The sequence below is a fragment of the Salvia splendens genome, chromosome 16 (genome assembly GCF_004379255.2).
Source record: "Salvia splendens isolate huo1 chromosome 16, SspV2, whole genome shotgun sequence".
NCBI lineage: Eukaryota > Viridiplantae > Streptophyta > Magnoliopsida > Lamiales > Lamiaceae > Salvia > Salvia splendens.
The window spans coordinates 11,555,732-11,578,022 of record NC_056047.1 but is presented as its reverse complement, the minus strand read 5'-3'; the positions used below and the strand labels follow the sequence as shown (position 1 = coordinate 11,578,022).

At 36.5% G+C, this 22,291-nt stretch overlaps 2 protein-coding genes across 2 annotated transcripts; one reads left to right on the top strand and one right to left on the bottom strand.

The window, feature by feature from the left end:
- Window positions 1–11,510: 11,510 nt before the first annotated feature.
- On the top strand, window positions 11,511–16,812 carry LOC121772312 (protein POLLEN DEFECTIVE IN GUIDANCE 1-like). The gene is made up of 11 exons (XM_042169353.1): window positions 11,511–12,149; window positions 12,812–12,963; window positions 13,499–13,602; window positions 13,772–13,860; window positions 14,043–14,116; window positions 14,834–14,984; window positions 15,084–15,251; window positions 15,678–15,775; window positions 15,898–16,020; window positions 16,091–16,159; window positions 16,324–16,812. Exons 1-11 carry the CDS (start codon window positions 11,561–11,563, stop codon window positions 16,522–16,524), a joined length of 1,818 nt encoding a protein of 605 aa, XP_042025287.1. The 5' UTR covers window positions 11,511–11,560; the 3' UTR covers window positions 16,525–16,812.
- A 3,043-nt stretch (window positions 16,813–19,855) lies between these two features.
- On the bottom strand, window positions 19,856–21,721 carry LOC121770949 (protein RGF1 INDUCIBLE TRANSCRIPTION FACTOR 1-like). The gene is made up of 4 exons (XM_042167724.1): window positions 21,474–21,721; window positions 20,974–21,267; window positions 20,300–20,458; window positions 19,856–20,226 (listed from the first exon to the last, which is right to left on the bottom strand). The coding sequence occupies exons 1-4, from the start codon at window positions 21,474–21,476 to the stop codon at window positions 19,999–20,001; spliced, it is 684 nt and encodes a 227-aa protein (XP_042023658.1). The 5' UTR covers window positions 21,477–21,721; the 3' UTR covers window positions 19,856–19,998.
- Between the last annotated feature and the right edge of the window lie 570 nt (window positions 21,722–22,291).

Here is a 22,291-nt window from a genome sequence, read left to right as displayed (position 1 = left end):
ATCAGTGATGGAGGAACTCATTTTTGCAACAAGTTGTTTGAAAACCTCCTAGGCAAATATGGTGTCCAACACAAGGTTGGTACCCCTTATCATCCCCAAACGAGTGGTCAAGTTGAAGTCTCCAATCGAGAGATAAAGCGGGTGCTTGAGAAAGTGGTGAAGCCGTCTCGAAAGGATTGGGCTCAAAAGTTAGATGATGCTTTGTGGGCATATCGAACGGCATATAAGACCCCGATTGGAACTTCACCATACAAATTGGTTTTTGGAAAAGCTTGTCATTTGCCGGTAGAGCTTGAGCATAAAGCTTATTGGGCTTTGCAAAAGCTCAATTTGGATTATGATGCGGCAGCCGAGAAGAGAATGTTTGACATGAATGAAATGGATGAGTTTAGGCTTCATGCATATGAGAGTGTTGATCTCTATAAGGAACGTGCTAAGAAGATACATGATGCAGCCATTAAGCCTCGTCATTTCCATGAAGGACAACTGGTCCTTTTATACAATTCTCGGCTCAAACTGTTTCCGGGCAAGCTCAAGTCAAGATGGTGGGGTCCTTATGTGGTGCACAAGGTGTACCCCTACGGTGCTGTTGAGATCCGAGATCAGAAAAATGACAATCTGTGGAAGGTGAATGGCCAACGCTTGAAGGCCTATGTTGGAGTTGAAAGTGGCATGAAGGCAAGAGAAGTGGCTACACTTGTGGACTCAAAAGTGTAGATCAAGGATGAAGAAGGTCGAGCCAACGACTATAAACAAAGGCGCTGATTGGGAGGCAACCCAAGTTTTTATTTTTCTTTATTTTTATTTATTTTTAATTTTTTTTTATTTCTTATGTTGGAGGTTTTGTTTGCTCAATTCTTTCCTCTAACATTTATTTTGAATTGAGTGTTTCTTTCTGTTTGTTTTGTTTCTTTTTGTAGGAGCAACATGGAGATAGGATTGGAGCTTAGAAGGAAGCACACCCACAAAGGAATATACACCCGCCCTCCCACCCGAATGCACTATGGACTTCATGCCAAGTTTGGGGGAGTTCTTCTTTCCCTTTACTTTTTATGTTCTTCTTTGCATGCATTGAGGACAATGAAGCATTCAAGTTTGGGGGGGTTGTCAATAATTTTTATGCTTGATGCATGTTTATTGGGTGTATAATTTGCTAAAGTGTTTTGAATCAAGTAATTGACGGATGCATCTTTATTTTCGGCTTTCTGGTTGGGAAATCTTGCTTGATTTTACTTGATCTTTGAAGCTTAGGATGAATGGAATTTGTGCATGAATTTATTTGAAAGAGCATGTTGTGATTACAATCGATTTCTTGAGTTGAGGAGAGTATGAAAATCACATGTCTTGTGGAAATTATCTTGGGTTGATTTGCTTTATCGAGTGAAATGCTTGCATTTATTTGTGTCAATGATATGGGAGGATAAGGCACTAGGATGAACTATATGGCCAAATGATCACATGCCTAGTCCTACACATGATCCCCTAGAAGCCACTTTGAGCTTAATTCCCTATTATTTGTGTAAACACTTAGCCAATATCTTAGCCACTTAAATAAGCCTCATTTTAGCCTCATCAATGGACCTTGCTACTATTTGAGTGCTAAATACAAGTTTGAGCTTTGTGGTTCGAGTTTTGAGTGTTGGGTGGTGAATTGTAAAAGTGTAGACATTTTTAGACTTGATGTAATGCATAGGTGAAAAGAATGAAGTTCTTAGAAGAAAAAAAAAGAAAAAAAAGAAAAAGAAAAAGACGACCTCAAAATTTGCAAAAGTCGAGGTCTTTTCAAAAACAGAAAAAAAAAAGAAGAGAAAAAAAAAAGTTTGTGAAATAAAGTTAGAGCTTCTACTTGTTGCAATATGTAATCTTGTCTAGAATTGATCTCAAGTTTGGGGGAGTGAGAGTTTGGTTGTAAAATTTTGTTGTTTGATCTTTGGAAAGAAGTTGTAGGAGGGAAGAATTTGGCACTCAAATGTGTAGCCTTTGAGCTCACTATCCATATCTATCCTACCTCATCCCTAGCCCCATTACAACCTTGAATTAAGACCTTGGACCTTATTGTTGATGCTTGTGGATGTTTTGTAAATAGCTTGGTAGAGTTAAAGAAGTTTGATTTGAAATCCGCGAGTATATGTGATTAGTAATGCTTGACGAGTCAATGACGACGGTTTGAGTTGTATGATCTTATGCTTGGACTTACTTTTACATGCACCTTGACTTGAAGTTCTAGGTTGATGAGTGATGGTTCTTGAGAGTGGGAAATCTTGATTGGAATTGTTGGGGGTTTAGATTTTGTCATTCATGTCCCTACTTGATTCTTTGTGATGAAAACTTTTTGTGAGTGAAACTTTGTTGAGTTATTGTGCTTAAAATAAATCTTGTTCGAGGGCGAACAAGAGCTTAAGTTTGGGGGTATTTGATGCAAAACAAATGTTGACACTTATTGTCTTAATTTTGAGTGGTTTTAGCATTCTTCCAAGCTTGCAAAGGTACAATATTTTCCATGTAGGATGTGAACCAATAAAGAAAATTGAGCAGATCTACAAGTCCTTTCCCACAGAGAGTGTAGAACAAAGAGGAGAAACCCATCCCACCACGCTCTCCAAGCTCTCCGTTTCAGCAGCTGGAAACTCACGGCAGATTCCCAAACAGAGCCACCATTCAGCCGGTGAGCAAAGGTGATTCCAGAACAGCAGCAGCGCGCCGCAAGGTTGGAGGCACGACGAAGCTGGCGAACCACCGGCAGTGCTCGCCCAAAAGCCCGAACAGCATCAGCGAACCTCCAAGTTAGAAGTCCGACGAAGCTGGCAACCGGTTGCGATGAGCTGTGTGAAGACCCGGCCGGGTGATTTTGTGGAGTTAAAATTCCACCCGGCCGGGTGAGATCTTGTAAGCAGCGCGAGTCCAGGAAGGGTCGAATTTCAGTCACCCGGCCGGGTGATTTTGTAGTTGTAAAATTCAACCCGGCCGGGTAGTTCATTCTCAACTGCAATTGACAGTTTCTCGGCGGTTTGAAGAATTAAAAAGGGAGAAAAGACAGAGAGCAAAAGGGGGGAGAGACGGATCTGGAGAGCATTTTTTCCATTGATCAAAATTGAGAAATTGAATTTAGTGGAGATTTGGAGGAAGACGTATCTGGATAGCAAGGCCATTCATCAATAATTGAGGGATTGAATTGGTGTAATTGGTAGGGACAATACGTGGAGTAATTTTGAAGACTTGGAGTATATAGTGAAAGGAAATTGACAGAAAAATAAAAGTACAAGTCAAAGCTGCTATTTTCTTCAAAGTTCCATGGTTAAAAGGGTTTTTCTTCCATTTTCTATTGCTCCTAGTTTGACTATGCTTGGCTAGAAACCTCATTGTTGCTCCAAACATGTAATTGGATAATTTGTTCATGTGATTTATGCTATATTCTTCTTTATCTTATGATCGTCTTTACCACAAGTTTAGTGTTTGAATCTATTACTTTTGGTGCACCAATCGTAGTAGATCTTTGTGCTTATTTGAATGTCTCTTTAACTTTGAATAAGTTGGATCATTGTGGTAATGAATTATCAATTAGATTTGTTCAAATGATAATTTGGTAATGGATTTCATGAGCTTATAGTAATTGATCTTTGATTCTCGCGCATCCGTAGGATTCTTAGATTAATGAAGATTGGTTTATTGAATATGTGTTCAACTATTCTTAAACTATTGTATGTCGAGCATGTTTAGTGCTAGCATCGTGAATTGATATTAAAGTCCCGTACTTCATAAGATAGAGTTGGCTATTAGAATAAATCACCGTTTTATCCGTGAATGTTTGGAGTAACAAGTTCTTCTCTTAATTCGTCTTACTCGTTTTATTCCTTTTAATTGTTTTAGCTTAATATTGAAAACAAAATCTTCAAATCAAAATACCTTTTAGTATGTCTTTCCTTTGTTTTAGAGTTAAATAATCTTTCCTTCCCTGTGGATCGACACCTTAAATTACTACACACGAAGTTGTAATCTTGCAGCGAAGTGGTAATATTTGGGTTAATTAATTGAACTTGAGTGATATATTATCTTTTTGTAATAAACCTAAAATTACACATCAAGTTTTGGCGCCGTTGCCGGGGAAGGCAATAGATTGTTTAACTTCTAGTTTGTTTACTTGTGTTTTATTTGATCTTTCTTTTTATTTTTGTAGGTACTCATTTCGTTTTCTTCGGAGGTGATAGCCATCTACCACGTCTGGACTTGAAGACGAAGGAGTATATTTTCAAGGTGACATCTTTCTAACTCTTAGTTTAGGTAGTTTAGTTTTTCACTTAAGCACACACTTTTTATAGTACTTACCCCGAAGTTGTCGAGAGGTCTCGCTTTCGGTAATAGGAATTATATTGTGCTTGTGCTTGGTGTATTTTCTGTTGTGTAGGTAAAAAAAAAATAAAAAAAAGTGAATGCACACGCGATCACGGGGTACACCACCGTTTGTCTCCAATTTCTCATTTGTGCTATTGTGCTTCCATTTAATTACGCAAGTGCTACTCTTATTACGCATTGTTATACACTTATACTTGTTCCTGTAGTTCTATAAGTTGTCTTCCTTTCTCAATTGCTAAAACAAAAAAAAAATATTATTCCATATTTCTACATAGCAATATGTCTTCATCCCGAGAAGGTCGTGTTGATAAGGGAAAGGGAGAGGCCAAGAGGCCATCTCGGAGATCCGTTATTGATGAAATTTCTCAAATGAACATGGATGAGTGGCAGGTTAATATTTATTATCTACTAATTTAATTAATTTTGAATTACATTACATTATTGTTCATAATTTTATTTTGTATTTACAATACAAATATTATTTTGTAGGCTCGAGAAGAGCAAGATGTGGCACATGCTATTGCTCTCTCTCGCTCTCAATACCAAGACGATGCTTATGTTGGTACCGGTAGTGGTGCTCCCGGTCGCGGTGCCTATTCCCAACAAAGTCCAACCCCTGTGAATGTTGATGAAGACGATGATGATGACGACGACGAGGAGGAGGGGGAGGAGGTAGAAGAGGTTCAAGAAATGCCACCCCCCCACCACCAAGGAGTCGGCGTGGTCGTAGTCGTGGTCGTGGACAACCTCCTCAACCTCCTAGACCAGCTGAAAGGTCTTTAACCTCAAACATCATGGTGAAACATTTCAAGAAGGTACAAGATAGTAACGATCCTAACACTTATAATGTGTATTGCAACTATTGCGAAAACGTATACACATTCCGAAGGGGTGGAGGATACGGTACATTTACCCGTCACATGGAGAAAGCGCATCCGGTCGAGTTTGGTATCGCTCCAACCCAAACTCAACTCAACTTTCAACATGGAGTCGGGACCGGGAGTGGGACGGGTTCATCCCAAACATCAGGTACGTGTAGCAATACTCTTTTGAAATATGATCACAAAAATGCTCTTAATGTGATGTCTAGATTTGCCGTTATGAAACATTTTCCATTCAATGCTTTTGAGTCGAGTATGCGGCAAGTTTATAATGCCGCTGCAAGAAAATTGAGTCGAACTTCAATGACTCGAGCCGTTGTTCGACAATGCATGGAAAAGAAGGCGCAATTAGGTACGTTTATTATTAACTTAGGGCATAAAGTTTCTATTTGTTCTGATGTGTGGACTGATTGTTTTTGTAAAAATTCGTATATGGGCATCACTGTGCATTTCGTTGATCATAGTTGGACTTTAAACAAACGTTTGATTGCATTTCGGGAATTTTCAGCACCACACACTGCACAAGCAATTGCTCAATTGATCATTCAAGTTTTGAATGAATTTCAATTGATCAATAAAATTTTTTCAATTGGTTTTGACAATGCTAGCGCTAACACTGCTAGCATAGATGGACTAATCAGTGCATGTTCTCCTGTTATTGATGGCAAATATTTTCATGTGCGATGTATTGCCCATATTTTGAATTTGTGTGTTCAAGATGCGATCGATTTGTGGCAAAAGTATGTTGATCCTATTAGAACTGCTGTGAAGTTGATTCATAACAAAGCTCCTATTGGTAGAGCTTGGAAGAGATATTGTCATAGTAAGCAATGCAGGTACACCAACTTTCGTTTGGATGTTTCAACTCGTTGGAACTCGACATATGATATGTTGGAGTCGACTTTGAACCACATTGAGTATTTATGTGATTTTTTTAGAAGTTGTCCTCATGTTCCTTCTGATTTGATTTTGATACCCGTTTGTTGGGACCACAGCATGGATTTATTTCGATTATTCCGCACTTTCAAAAATGCCACTGTTGAGTTATCCGGTGTTTATTATCCTACTTCTGTGCGCGTTTTGGAGCATTGCATGTATGTGGCAATTGGTTTTAAAACTTGTGTGAAAAATACTCAATTCATTGAGTTGAGGGCAATTTTATTTTATATGGTTGAAAAGTGGTTAAAATATTTTTCACGTATTCCAAATGTGTTTTTGATTGCAAAATGCTTGGATCCAAAGTGGAAGTTGCATGGTGTTTATAAAATTTTAGACATGTACTATGGTTGTTTGCACGATTTGGATTTTTCTCAACTCCGCGAAATGGGCTTGACAAGAGGAGCATGCTTCGAACTAAGTATTCCGGATGTTGATGAAATCAAACTAAGGTTAGATAGTGCACTTCGTGCTCTCTATGCGGAATATGAAATGCGCTACAACACCGCTCACCAGGTACGTGCTCCTCCTAGTCCTTCCACATTTGATTTTGGTGGCGGGGAGTTTAGCAATGTCATGATTGATCCAGACGTAGTATCACAATTGCAAGATCTATACGGTACTACAACCAATAGGACTAGAGCGACTAGTGAGTTAGATATATATTTGGAATCACGCTCTATTTTTCAAGATGCAAGTCCTCCTACGCAACAAATTGACGTCCTTAATTGGTGGGGAACACATGACAAAGAGTTTCCGATACTATCCATCATGGCTAAGGAGATTTTCGCCGTTCCCGCTTCCACCGTCGCCGTTGAGCAAGCTTTTAGTGTCGGCGGTTGTGTCCTAGACGATAAAAGGAGCAATCTCTCCGCCAAGAACATGGAAGCCACTATGCTACTTGATGATTGGGCAAAGGCGGACATGAGAGCACAAGAGCCGGATTTCGACTTCCATGTAGAGAGTGATGGTGAAGAATTTACCTCCGATGGCGATGACGAGGTCAGAAGCGAGAGCACTCAACAATAGCAATGACGGGGGGCGATGAACGGCGAGCATGGCCGACCAAATAGGTAAGCAAGGTAAGAGAACTACGTGGGCTTTGATTCCTCAATAAAATTGTGGATACGTGGCAACTCAACTTAAATTTGAAAAGTTTAACTTTGAAAGTTTAAGTTGAGCTCAAGCCCTTTTCAATTTATTTTTTTCCCCCATTTCATGTTTTTTTCAATGTAAATTATATTACATTGTTGTATGTTGTATACTTGTAGTTGTAGATGTATATATATTGTAATTTGTAATGTATCGTTGTCCGTTACAACTCAAACTCAATAAAATTGATATCATTTTCTCCTTATTCGCCGTATTTCTATTTGAATTATACATTGTCTTGTTCCAATTTGTTGTATAAATCCAAATTTCAAATTAAAAAAAAAATACAACCGAACCGCGAAACCGCCGGTTCCGAACCGGAACTGCCTAAACCGCCGGAAAAACAGGCGGTTCCGAACCGGAACCGGAACCGCCGGTTTTCGAACCGGAACCGTGAAATAGCCTCACGGTTCGGTTCCGGTTCCGCCTTCGACCGAACCGGAACCGGCGGTTCCGAACCGGAACCGCCGGTTCGTGAACCGTGGGCAACACTAATGTCAACTATCTTGCAAAAAATGGAGTATAACATAAACGTTATGATTCATCCATCATATAAAAATATGGACATTTGGAAGAATAAGAAAATTAATGCACAATTAGTAAAGTAAGAGAAAGATAGAAAAAAAGTAATTATAGTATTGTTAATGGAGAATGGTCTCACCTTACAAGAGAGAAATAAGTTACCAAAAATAGAAGAGCATATTTTTATTGGACATTCAAAAATAAAAAAAATGTCTTTATTTTATGGGACGGATGGAGTATAAATTTAATATTTTTTATTCAAATAATATTTATTTAAATATTATATTTATTGTCTTGTCCGATTCGACCCGGCGGTTATCAAATCCTGGATCAGCCATTGCCTCTCCGGCAAGGCGGAGTCGTCGTGTGCAGTTGCTTTGGTGATTATGAGGTCCATGTTGCACAGGCCGCCGATGGTCGCTATCTTGGCGTAGCTCGTGTTCTTGCACGCACGTGAAAACTTTATGGATTCGGTTATGCATTTTTTATTTACGTGGATTTTAAAGAATATGCATGGATACTTAGGCCATCCACAACGCTGTTCCTATACCGTTCCTAAACCGTTCCTTAAACTACTATTTGCGGGCCCCACTGTACTTTTTTACTCCTTTCCTTAACTAAGGAACAGAACCTGCAACCCTCCGTTTCTTATCCGTTCCTTAACCGTTCCTTAAATTACTATTCATTCAATTTCATTTCTTATTTTTATTTCCAACCCAATTCAATTAAAACAAACACACTTTATTAAATAAAATAAACTTACAACATAAAATTCGTAAAAAAAACATAATTTAATAATTTCCTAAAAAATAAAAGTATACAATTTTAATAATTTCATCCGCCAAAGTTTGCCCAAATGTGCTCAATTAGATCATGTTGGAGTTGGGTGTGGGCGCTAGAGTCGCGTGTCCTTGCACGAATAGATAAGCGTTCTTGTATAGACGGATGCGCTCCACTTCGAGGCGGACTACTTGCGGTTGAGCTTCCGGGGGATTCAGGGTCGAACCAATTTCCCGCCTCGGGTCATTCGTCTTGGACAATCATGTTGTGCAAGATTACGTACGGGAGCATCGTTGGGGCGGCGCGGCTTCTTCCGCCTCCCGTCGTCGATCTTCTTCAAGTGATTGTTCCAATATTTGACGCATTTGTTCAAAAGGATCCATTAGTTTGATTAAATTTGGGAGAAGAAAACAGAGTTGATTTGAGATGAAAACTGGGGTGGAAATAGAGAGGATTTGAGAGGAATAGATGTGTGTTTGTGAGTGAAATGAGTATGAAATAGGAGTATTTATAGAGTAAATAAATTAAAAATAAATAAATAATAAATAAAAAACGGATACAAAAAAACGGTAACAATACCGTTGCAATTTTTTTTATATTAAATTCGATTTTTTTTTAAAAATGAATTATTGCGTCACCGTGGCGAAACCCACTCGCGGGGCAGCGAGTGTGCGTCACGCGTCGAATGAGAGCCTGCCACGTCGCCTCGGCGCGTGGCGGAACGTGTCGTGCCGCGTGCCGCGGCAACGCCACCCGAAACGGCATCGGCACGGAATGGCGACGAAACGGCAGCTGCAACGCGTGCCGCCGCGGAACCGTTCTTCCGGAACGGCATAGGCACCGCAACGGCTTAGCGTTGCGGGTGCTCTAGATATAGTGGAGTTGTGTTTCTTGTTTGTGATATGTTGAAAATTGGACCTTTGTATGCAACGTTAGCTACTTACTAGCCGGTATGCCACTTGGAATTATTCATCTTTAATTCATGCTTTCTATTTAACAAAAATATGTATGATGTTTAGCGAAGATGTCTTTTACTATTTCACGTATATGTACATTAAATTATAGAGGGAACATCATTTTAGGTCTACGAACTTTGACAAAGTATCATTTTAGGTCCGTAAACTTTGAAAATCTTATTTTAGGTCCGTGAACTTTGAGTTAGTATCATTTTAGGTCCTTTTTACTATTTCCAAGTTTTTTTGGACGAAAATACCCTCAATACCTTAAATGTATATATTTTTAATAAATTTATCATATACTCATATTTTTTTTATAAATATCTTTACAATATATTTTTGACAAATTTTCTAAATATAATTTGACCTTAAATATTATCACTTAATTTTGTGACATGCAAGTAAAATTGCTTCTTCAATTTTTTATCTTATTTTTTTTAATGTTGAATAAATAACTTTTCTCTAATAAAAAAAATTGAATAAAGATCTTTTCTTGCATGTCACAAAATTAAATTATAATATTGAAGGTCAAATTATATTTAGAAAATTTGTCAAAAATATATTGTAAAGATATTTATAAAAAGATCTTTATTCAATTTTTTTATTATTAAAGAAAAGTTCTTTATTCAATTTTAAAAAAAATTAATATAAAAAATTGAAAAAGCAATTTTACTTGCATGTCACAAAATTAAGTGATAATATTTAAGGTCAAATTATATTTAGAAAATTTGTCAAAAATATATTGTAAAGATATTTATAAAAAATATGAGTATATGATAAATTTATTAAAAATATATATTTTTTAAGGTATTGAGGGTATTTTCGTCCCAAAAAACTTGGAAATAGTAAAAAGGACCTAAAATGATACTAACTCAAAGTTCACGGACCTAAAATAAGATTTTTAAAGTTCACGGACCTAAAATGATACTTTGGTAAAGTTCGTTGACCTAAAATGATGTTCCCTCTAAATTATATGCAAACTCCCATTAACAAACTACTATAGGAAACCTTCGTCTAATAGGTCATTTAAAACTACTTCATCTGTTTGTCATTAGGAGTCCAGTCACTTTTAAGCACTAGTTTTATATATATGATAATAAATAGTTAAAGTGGAGAAATAGTAAAGTAAGAGAGTGAATAATATTAAGAAGACTCTTCTCAATATTATTCTATCTCTTATTTTACAATTTATCTACTTTAAATATTTATTATCATTTTATAAAATGAGTGCGCAATGGCAGACGGAGGAGTATTAATCTGCATGCATTGTAATGACAGAAGTATTAGGGGTTGTTCGATTTACAAAATTATCCCTGTTTCTTAAATTTTTTCACAGTTTAACCAGACACAGGTTTTAAAAAATGTAATTTTTTATTGGTTGAAAAAGTTAGTAGGCAGTGAGTCCTACTATTAAAGTATTGGTTTTATAATAAAATGTGAGTGAGAATGAGTTAGTGGAATGTGAGGTCCATTACCAAAAATGGTAAAAAGTGATTGTGACAAAATTTGCCGGAAGGACGAAAATAAAAAAAATGTGCCAAATTTTCAGGGACGGAGGAAGTATATCTTATGAGAATATGTATTATGTTTGGTTCATAAGATTGAACACCCCACGTCTTAATATAATTTTATGATACTTAGTCATACCCACCAACATACAAATAAAATAATCCTATAATTTTATCTTACATAAATAATTATATAATAATGAGTCATGACAACGAACGACACTATAAAATATTAATCCTCACAAAAAGAGGTGTGGGTTAATTACTGGACTATTGTTTTCAAATAAAAAATAAAAATGTAGATAGTGTGTTGAAGCCTAGCCCAAACCGGATGAAATGGGCCCATATTAAAATTGAGTCCAGAATGTTTTAGAGACACGAAATTTGAGAAACGTGGCGTGATATTATTGGCCCAGACAGCCTAACTGCGTAATAGCGTCAGGTGGCACTCACAAACCACCAGTGATCGTCGTCTATGGCGTTGAGATCCGGCGACCGCAAGCTGTCCTTCGACGTCCTAGCCGATTCCGAATACGATTACCTCACATCCGCCTCTGCAGAACCCGACGCCGCAATTCCCCGCTCCCATTCCGATCCGGCGCGTCTCCAGAATGGCGCCTCTGCGTCCTCCCCTCCCCGGAAGAGGAAGAAGAGGAAGAGCAGGAAGGGAAAATCGTGTCTCATTTCCGAGAGCCCCACGGAGGAGACCCCCTTGATCAACGGAGATTTGAATTACAGCTGTACGCTGAGCACAGTCACGGAGGTTGCTTCCGTGGTGCCCGATTTAGATTGCGAGGTCACGCTTTCATCGGTTTACGGGGCACTGCGGCAGAGGAATGTGGGGAATGGGGGATGTTCTGAAGCGAACAGTGATGATAGTGTAAGCAGTAAGAAAGATGATAGTGTAAGCAGTAAGAAAGATGATTCTGCCAAGGAAGAAGTCGCCGAGAATTGGAATACCGGGGGTAAGGAAATCGGTCAGCAGGGGTCGCAAATGAACGGGAGAAAATTGGAGAAAGATGGAACTTTGGATTGGAAGGAATGGATGGCCGAAGACGCCAAGTGTAAGTTCATTCAATCAATCAGATTTGCTGATTTTAGGGGTTTTCCTTTTTATCTGTTTTATAATTGGGAGGCAGACTCTAAGAATGTTGATCGGAAGTCTGAATATTGTTGATTTTGGGGATCGGGATCCAGTCTTTTACCTTTTAGTATTGCCTAGAAGGCTTGTTCGGTCTGCGAGATTTTATCTCATAATCGAATATCTATTATGTTTGATCATCCAACTAAAATAATCGCACAACTTAATCCTAGATAGATAATCATATTATTATGAGTCATAGCAACCGAACGATAGGGTCTGCGTTTAGATAGACGATCAGATAATCAACTGAAGGAATTTCAGAAAAAGTAGATTGATGCTTGTAGATGAAGGTTCAACCAAGGTGACACTGACAGGGCCATTTTGTGAATGCATGATGTTATTGTATCTTATCCAGCAGTGATAGCAGGTTAAAAAGTTTTGTGATGTTAATATTTTGAGGCCATAAAGATGATTAGTTTCTGGTATTTTTCTTTGTGCTGACTTGATCAATTGTCTGCCTCGGGTAGAATGATTGAAACTTATGTTGATTTGGTTTCTGCTTCTAATGAATATTTGACCGTGTGGCACCCATCCTTTTTTGTCTTCCTGCTCTCTTATTCTTGGTGTTATGGTTTACTGTAGATATATTACCAATGGATAAGTTGCCAGTGAAATATTTCTTGGAAGAAGTGCATGCTGGATATTCCTTGAGGAGCACTACAACCCTTGGGAATGATAAAGAACGGGAACGTGTATATGATACCATATTTCGCCTGCCATGGCGCTGTGAACTGGTAAAAGCCATGCTCTTTTCTAGTTGGTGTGCTGTCTTAGTGCAACTTATCCTTTAAGCGGTTGTTCACGTTTGAGGGGTTATAGTTTGATGGACGCTGGATAGATTGTCATTAATCAAAATTTGAATATGGTAAAGTTAGTGAATCTGTCCTATGTTTACTTTGATGCTTTAAGAAGAAAGACGGGGATAAACATTGTCCCACCTCTTGAGGTGGTTTGATATCGCTCACTTAATTTGTCAAAACTAAAACAATGAAGATTGAAGGGCATTGGGTAATGTTGGATAATTTCTTTAATCCACCTCTATTGTCAGAAGTAAACCTTACCTAATTGTTTTGACCTTGTTTGTTTGGACTCTGGATGTGTTCATTAATTCTTTCAATTGGTTATTTATGTTGCTTCATTCACAGTTTCTACCATTAGATTAAGTTTATGAGATGTAATCAAGACTCATTTTATAACAAAAATTCATTTTGTTTTAATGGTTATAATTCTCTAGCTTTTTCTATTAAAAATCTAACTTGATGTTTGCAGCTTATCAACATTGGGTTCTTTGTCTGCTTTGATTCATTCCTATCGCTCTTAACCATTATGCCAACACGGATTGTCATGGTATTTTGGAAGCTTCTTAGAACCAGGTCTGTTTCATATCTCTCTGAAAAGTGTCTTGTTGATAATGTAGATTGTTCACATTAGGGATCTTTGCATGAGCTATTGGAATAACAAGTTAAATTGTCTTATTTGATAAGGAATAGCCAGATAAATTTTACTCCATGTTACAGAGTAATTTAACCATGCCTGTGGCAGGCAGTTCAAGAGGCTTTCCTCACCGGAGCTGTCTGATTTTGGCTGCTTTATTGCTCTGATTATTGGAGTCACTCTATTACAACAAGCAGGTTTCATAAATTTTTTGTCCAAATTCTTCATCTATTTGGTCTGTGTATTTTTTATTTACCAATATCTAGGCCGAGTTTATTTCTTTACGATGGTGGTTGACCTATTCTGAAGGCCCGCCCTAAATAACATAGCCATAATTTTTCTTTATGCTACTTGTACTAAATACTCCTTCCTGGCTTAGATATCAGCTTAATTTATCACATGATCCGTGGCCAAGGCATTATTAAACTATACGTGGTCTACAACGTTTTGGAGGTAAGATTACTACAATAAAATTGATGCTATTATATATATACATTGAGGTGACTGAATTCATTGGAGGCTTTATATTTTGATAAAATGTTTCGATGTGTTGTCTGTTAGTAATTTTGTAGTTGACCTATAAACAATTATGCTAATATCACAAAAGTATGTATTTTAATTTGTGGCCACTATATTCTGTTCCAACAATCTGTAGAAATCTCACTGAAGAAAAATCTCAGTCAATTAAACCCTTACTGCCCTGACTATAGATTCTGAACTTTAAATAAAACAAAAACAAGAAACAGATAGGTGCTGAAAATACCAGACTATTTTCAATTCTGCTTTGTCATAACGGCTTGTAATTAGTTTCTTTTTTGTAGCTTAACTTTAGTACAACTATGAAGCAGAACATGTATGATTGTCGTCTGAGTACAGTTCACATGGTAGTAGATATAAATATTTAAGAATGTAGAATGACAGCTAGAACTAATCTTAACTATAAGCTTTAGTTGTTGCTGAGTAGTTACTGAAAGAAATGTTGACATAATATGCCTTTTGTAACTTCTTTGATAAACTATTACATTTAGAATCTAAAAACCGCTTTCTGCTTTTATCTACAATTTGCTTGACATTATTGACTGTTCGTTCTCCATTATTCTATATTAGATTTGGATTATTTGTTAAGATTGAGATTTGGAAGAAAAACAATATTTGTTTCTTCGATGGCAGGTATTTGATAAACTATGTCAAAGTTTTGGGGGTGATGTAATGCAAGCTCTATTTAATTCAGCGGATGGACTTGCCAACTGCTCACCAGAAAACATGCAATTTTGGGTGTGGAGATTTGTTTCAGATGAAGCCCTCGCAGTTGCTGCTTCTGATATCCTTCTCATCACAATTCATACATGCATAATATATAAGAGCTTTGCCTTTTCTCTTGTTAATTTAGCCTTGATGTAGGTCCTTAACTGTATCATACTTATTCATTCATTTATTTTACTAGCTCAGGCAATCACTCTGTCAACCTGTATTGTTGCTCACAACAATGCACTGTTTGCTATGCTTGTCTCCAATAATTTTGCTGAGATTAAAAGCAACGTGTTTAAACGATACAGCAAGGACAATGTTCAGAGCTTGGTTTACTTTGGTAAGAAACTTACATCCATGCAAATATTTGCTAATGTTATACTAGTATCTGCCTGATTTTTATCAGCCATACATCTTATGCATATCATTTCCATCTGGTTCATCATATACTTCCAGATGTACATTTTTTTGTTGTTCTAGTGTTATCATTCGCTGCAGGGCTGACTGGTTTACTACTAGAACATAGATTAACATGTTTGGGCTGCAAAAGGGCATTCAATTCTATTAACATTGCCATCCCGAACCTTTGGTGCCTATTCCTCTTGCAACTATTTTAAGGCATTTCTGTGAGTCTGGCTGAGCAGCAACTATTATGAGGCATTTCTCACCAACTCATGGTGGACAGACAAATTTTCTTCTGTATTTAATTACAAGAGAATAAATTCATGCCTAACACATGACTTTTCTGTTCAATTCTTATGACCAGATTCAGTTGAAAGGTTCCATATCACAGCATTTATACTGTTTGTTTTAGCTCAAAATATACTAGAAGCCGAGGGTCCTTGGTTTGAAAGCTTCCTTTATGTAAGTTAGTGGATCACTTTTTAGAATTCTGAATCTATACTGAAGTAGATTTAATGAATATTTGGGTGATGAGGATACTATATTTGACAATATTCTCAACATTTTATTTGTAAATTATGCAGAATGCTCTGGTTGTTTACATATGCGAAGTCATGATCGATATAATAAAACACTCATTTATTTCTAAATTCAATGGCCTAAAGCCCACAGCATTCTCTGAATTTCTAGAAGATCTCTGCAAGCAGGTAACTTTCTCTATCAATCGGAGCATTTTATGCATTTCAACGACTTTGTGATTTGTCTTCTTTTCTGCAGACCTTAAATATGCAAACGGAGAACAGCAATAAGAACCTTACATTCGTTCCTCTGGCACCAGCCTGTGTGGTAAGCATTACTTGTTCCAATGTGCTTCTCCTGGTTACACCTATGAACCCGAATATTATTTCTAGGAATGCTTTAATGTTGCTATTACTGACTCTTGAAGAAGGGTAAATTTCTTATTTCCACGTTCTTGAAGATGAGTTGATTGACATTTGTGGTTCGTTTAGGTGATCCGCGTTCTACGACCTGTATATGCGGCCCATCTCCCCTATAACCCACTTCCATGGAGATTATTTTGGGTGTTGGTGTTGTCTGGCATGACATTTGTGATGCTTGCTAGTCTTAAGATGTTGATTGGGATGGGGCTCCGGAAACATGCAACGTGGTATGTGAAAAGATGCCAGAGCCGGAAGCTTCACTCCGACTGAATGAAGCTTCTATAGATGATGAATACTTCATTACTGAGGATACTCGAGGTGATCCTCAGTCGAGCAGAAGCACGCACGCTTCATTTCACGGTACATGGATAGCAGCATATCCTACCAATTTTGATAACAACATGATTTTAGGGAGGTAAATAGCTGAAACTGATGAGCCGTTTGTTGATGAAGAGGTTGTACAGTTATCAACTTGTGTTTCTGTCCTCTCAAAGTAAGACACACAGCTGCTATATATATCATAATTTTTTTTGGAACTGCATCACATTTTGTGAACTATACACTGCTTGTGGAATACCCCATTACATATTTTGCATACGTCCACACGAGCGCGTTCGTACGTACACAAATTGGTGTGTTGTATTTTGCCAAAAAAAATATATCCCAATACTATAAGATGGAGGGAGTGTAAGAATTAGCTTTTCTGTCTGGTTTTATTTATTGTCATTCGATTGCCTCCCTAAACCCTTAACATGAATTAGCAACGGAGAGGTAGATCTTACTGCAATGAGCCTGGGTTCAAATCTCACTGTTGTTGTGTAGTTGCTTCCATCTCTCAGGCACAAGTGTGAGGCCTTGGGAGATGGGCTTTTCGACAGCTAGTGGGTTAAGGCCTTCCCTTAACGGGCTACTGCGTACCCTAATTGAACCTCCTTACATGATGTCGGACCGGAGTGTGGGGGGCGCCAAGGCGACGGAACTGCTTTTTTGCTGCAATGAATTGTGAATATCCTAATTAATGTGTTTACATTGTATAGAGTCTACACCGGAAACCATGGGTAGGCTAATGGTGCGGCCAATTAACATTGCATCTACGGCTAACAAAGTATTTTTCGACTACCAAAAATTCTCTCTCTATAATACTCCAATAAAACTATTTTTCAACAACCAAACATTCTATCTCTCTCTATATATATACTACTGTAAGTATTATAAGTATATGTGTATGGAAGCTCATCAGTCATTCTCCATGTCATACATATGGAACATAAATGAAAATTTTTAATACTATATGACACGAAAATTTAAATAAGTACTAGGAGTATATTCTTTTCCACGAGTATTTGAAGAACACATCAAAACCTAATCGGTAATAGGACAATTCAAATGATCAAACTTATCTTAACCAATAGTGATTTCATCTTTTCTATCTCTAACTTTCAAAATTTATTATTTCTACTCCAACCATCAATAACTTTCTCAATTTTATTTAAATTTTTATAGTTTGTATCAACTTTATTATAAGATCGTTCCTAAAAATACATTGATACAAAGAAAAAGAAAAAGAAAATAAGTCAAGACGAGAAAAGTGAGTAGAATGAAAAAAAGATTTAAAAAGTGGGAAAAGTATAAATAATGGGAAATCCTAGTCATGAGTGTGAATGAAATATTTGAGTTGATTGCATCTGCATTTGCATGGGCATACCATTTTTAACTACTATTTCTATTGAAACACACCTATTTTTGTCTGCCATAACATGTGATGCATCATAATCTAGGATGGGATTTTAGAGAATATTAGGCGACAATTTGAACAAATAATTGTACCCCGACAAAGATCTTGGTTTCTCACATCCTAACTAAATTCCGCCATTTGCTACGATACCGACATATTACCATATTATTTTAAGATACTTCTCTCTGATTTTTTCATTTTTATATATATATATATCTCTAGATTTTTAACATACAGCCACCTCTAAAAGGAAATTGGCTTAATCGAGTACAAAAAAATGTTAACGTTCTATATAAATAAAAATGTATTAAACGCCTAATATTTACAACAAATTATTTATGCTCTTCTACTCAAAGCAATATAAAAAAAATATTTCCACATCAATACTTCAAACTGATATTTTGAAATTAATACTATCTCAGATGTTGGTTTCTGCAATATGTAATATTTTAGTTGCCAATAGACAATAGTAATATGATGCACGTGCATCTTATAGTGGTCCTATTTTTTTTTCTAAAGAAAAGAGACCATGAGCCTGTATTAATAGGTTTAGGACCTTTCCAAACAAAGATATTGTTAATCACCATTTCAAAACATAAACTAATATACTTAATTTAGGGATTGATGAAGATGCATTTTGTCATTGTAAAAGCTCAAAACACGCATACTTTGTTTTATTTCAGATTTTCTCTCTTTTTGGAAAGTAGTAGTAATATATGCGATGATATTTTTATTCGGTATAGGTTTTCTCTTGTGAAGCTTTCAAATTATCGATTTCATTATAATTTCCCAATTGAAGAAATTCCGAAGTCATTTTTCTCTGATTTTCTTTCGAACCCAAATAAACGCTCTTTTTTTTCAAAAAATTTCGTTTACGTAATTAATATCATAACTACCGCAAATATTACTTTACCCTTAATTAATTAAATTCTATTTTATATAGTTTATGAAGATGAGTTGTTTTCAAATTTATGAGTTTTTTAAGATTATGCTTAGAAGATGTTACTCCATCTAATGATTTATTCCATTTTATTTTATAAATGATACTCCCTCTGTTCATAAAAAATAGGGCAATAGGTGAATGACACAAGTTTTAATGTAGAATTTGTAAAGTAAGAGAGAAGGAGAAAAAATAAGAGAGAAGTAGTGTTAGTGGAATGTGTGGCTATTAATTCTAATGGCATAAGTGCTAAATAAAATGATGTGTATGGTTATTATTTTGTTGAAAACTTTTCATAAATGAACGTGCTCTATTTTTTGTGGACATTCAAAAATGATAAATGTGCCCTGTTTTTTTTTTTTACAGATGAGTACAAGTTACTCCTCAAACTATGAAAATATAAAAGTAAAAATTGCATGAAAATGTGATCGAATCCACGTCATCTATTGCTAGTAGTATCAAGATTACTGTGAATCATGATGTTATTGTTAAAATAAAATTAATTTTATAAAATTATTAGATTAGTTTCATCGAATTAAAATCATGTTAAGCAAGATGTTCAGTATAATTGTCTAATTAAAGAAATCATACTATAATATAGTAAAAGATAAATCCATTTTGTAGTTATAATTATGTTTCATTTATCAAGGATTACTCTACTTTTATTGCATAAATAAATAGCTCGAGGATAGTAGAAGTTATCACACAAGCTTCAAGAACGAGTAAAATAAAGTCCAATTGCCACCATTCTTGATGCTGTACAACACTAGGATGGGTGGGACTCACGCTACATCAACTCTATGGCCCCTATTTATCATTCATCATTTTTTACTTTTTCATAGCATATAGTACTAGTATATGTAAAAACAAAAAGAAATGAACAAAATTTTTTGCAAGAGAGAATGTTAACGTGAGATGAATGAAGATTCGAATCTAAACTCATACTTCAACATTGTATTTGCAATTTTATTAGTATTTGGTAATTACAAACATGTTATACCATATGAATAAAGATTCAAATCTTGATCCGTCTCACAACAAGATAGCCCAACACACTCAACCAAAAAATTCAAGACAAGGGAGACCTCTTTGGCAAACTCTTTCTCTTGTGCAGCATCCTCTTTGGCCTCAGTAACCATGCTTGAATGACTTCACACGACTCCGTCATTGAAGTGTATCCGTTTTCATATGAATTTTCTTCGATTTCCAAGCTCGGAATTTGCCCATCGCTCCACCCACTCGTGGCACCTATAATGTTGCTTCCATTTATTGTGGTTTCTTCTTCGTCGACAGAAACCTGCATTACACAACCTATCAATATATGCGTATGTGCGCGCGCGCAAATATATCAATGAGAGAGAGAAAGAGACCTTGCAAGCAATGGAACAGAAGCGATTAGGCAAGTCTTGAATGTGCCTGCCACAAGCTTCACAGCAAGTGCCACCACCTTTTGTCTTTGAACTTTTTGCATCTTTTTGCTGAGGCCTTGGATTCAAATGTACTGCTTTTTCCCCATTTATTTTGTATGCCTGCAAAACATACCCTATTGTAATCAATACAACGCCCTAATCTTCCACCCCTTTTCTAGTTTCATCCTATTTTCAAAATATATAAATACAGCTTTAAACAAAAGTGGCATCGGTTGCATTGCATGTCATTAATGTTATGCATCTCATGTTCATATGAAATTGAATATCTTTGTGAAAATTAACTTTACTACCTATGAGGAAACTTAGCTTATAAGTAGTATGATTTGTTCAATAATCGACATATATGGAAAAATGTTAATGCAAGTGCAAAATCAATATATCCCTCATAATAAGGAGAAAGATTACTCTACAATAGGCAAAAGATTATTAATTATGTGTACCACCAATGAAGTCAAATTCAGAAGAATTAAATATGTATATCAAATTCGAGACTGTTCCTATTGACATATTGACGAATTATATAGCCATTCAGTTGAATCGAATTCATATCGAGATCCAATAATTCGCAGTGAATCGATAAAAAAACTTAATTAAAACAAGGAAAAAACACTAACTTGTATGAGAGAGCAATCTAGATACGGCTGAATATCGTGGAGGCGAACGACGTCGCGGTAGACGTATTTACAGATTTGCAGGAGCCGGTGGAAGCAGCGGTGGTCCGGCGGCGGAGATAAAGTCACGCAATGCTTGCATAAGCACAGATTGCAATCTATACAAAACAAATTCTTCTCATTCTTTCTGAACTCTTCGTGATCGACGCACGAACCGAAAAAATTGCTCCTCAGCAGACCGCTAATCCACTCCTCCGCCGCCGATTTTCTCTTCTTCGACCGGATTTTGCATCCAACCTAATCATCAAAACAAGTTAGATTATTTTACCAAAATTCAATCACTTTTCACCAACTACAAAGTGATCGAATTTCAAAAGCTATGCATAATTTTCTCGATCAACTTTACCAATATCTCACTATAAGATCCGGATCCGATCGTTTTAGAGCGAGAAACAGCTGCTAATTAAAATACCAAATTCACACTAACTTTGATTACAATTTACCATTTTCTGAATATTGTGAAGTGAATTTCTCTGGATGGAACTTGAAGAAAGCGTGTTGATGTTTTATTTTGCAGAAAGCGGAGGGAAGTGTGAAGAATCAGTAGATTGGAGAAGAAAGTGGAGAGTCGAAAGAGATGAAGGAAGGATTGCAGTGAGGTATATAAAGGTGTAAAGTGTGGAAATAAATCAAATGATATTTAGAGAGAGAAATAGAGATCAAATATTTTTTCTATGATTAGAGATTATTGAAAGGCCAACACAGAAAAGCTATAATTTGCGGAATATATGTTCACATTAATTATTATTCACACACAATTATGGATTTCCCGACCTGCTATTGGCGGGAACGAGAGGCCACGGTGTCCGTTGGATTTCTTAGCGGGTCCCACTTGATCGAGACTTTTCCACGCACCATTGGTTGACAGGTGGCACACCGCGTGCCGCCGATGGTCGTCCCGCCAATCTCGGCCGTTGCCTGTGGAGGCGCCGTCTGCTTTTCGTTAAGAGCTTTATTGCTAAATTTACTCCTATCAAACTTTTTGTTGGTTGTATATAGGGAAATTGCGACGTAGAACTTGTTCAACAAATAAATTATGACATAATTTATAAATCGAAGACTTCTTCTCGTATTAATGTAAACTGCAGATGAAAAGGTTAGAAAATTTAATAACGATAGGCGTGGATGTTTTTTTTGGAGTTGTAACCAAATTGAGTTCCAAGTTAGAAATGGTGATTTCATTTATGACTTTTTTCTGATGCCAACTAATTTTAGTAGTGCCACGTAGAAAAAAAAAATGCACGGAATTTGGTCGAATATG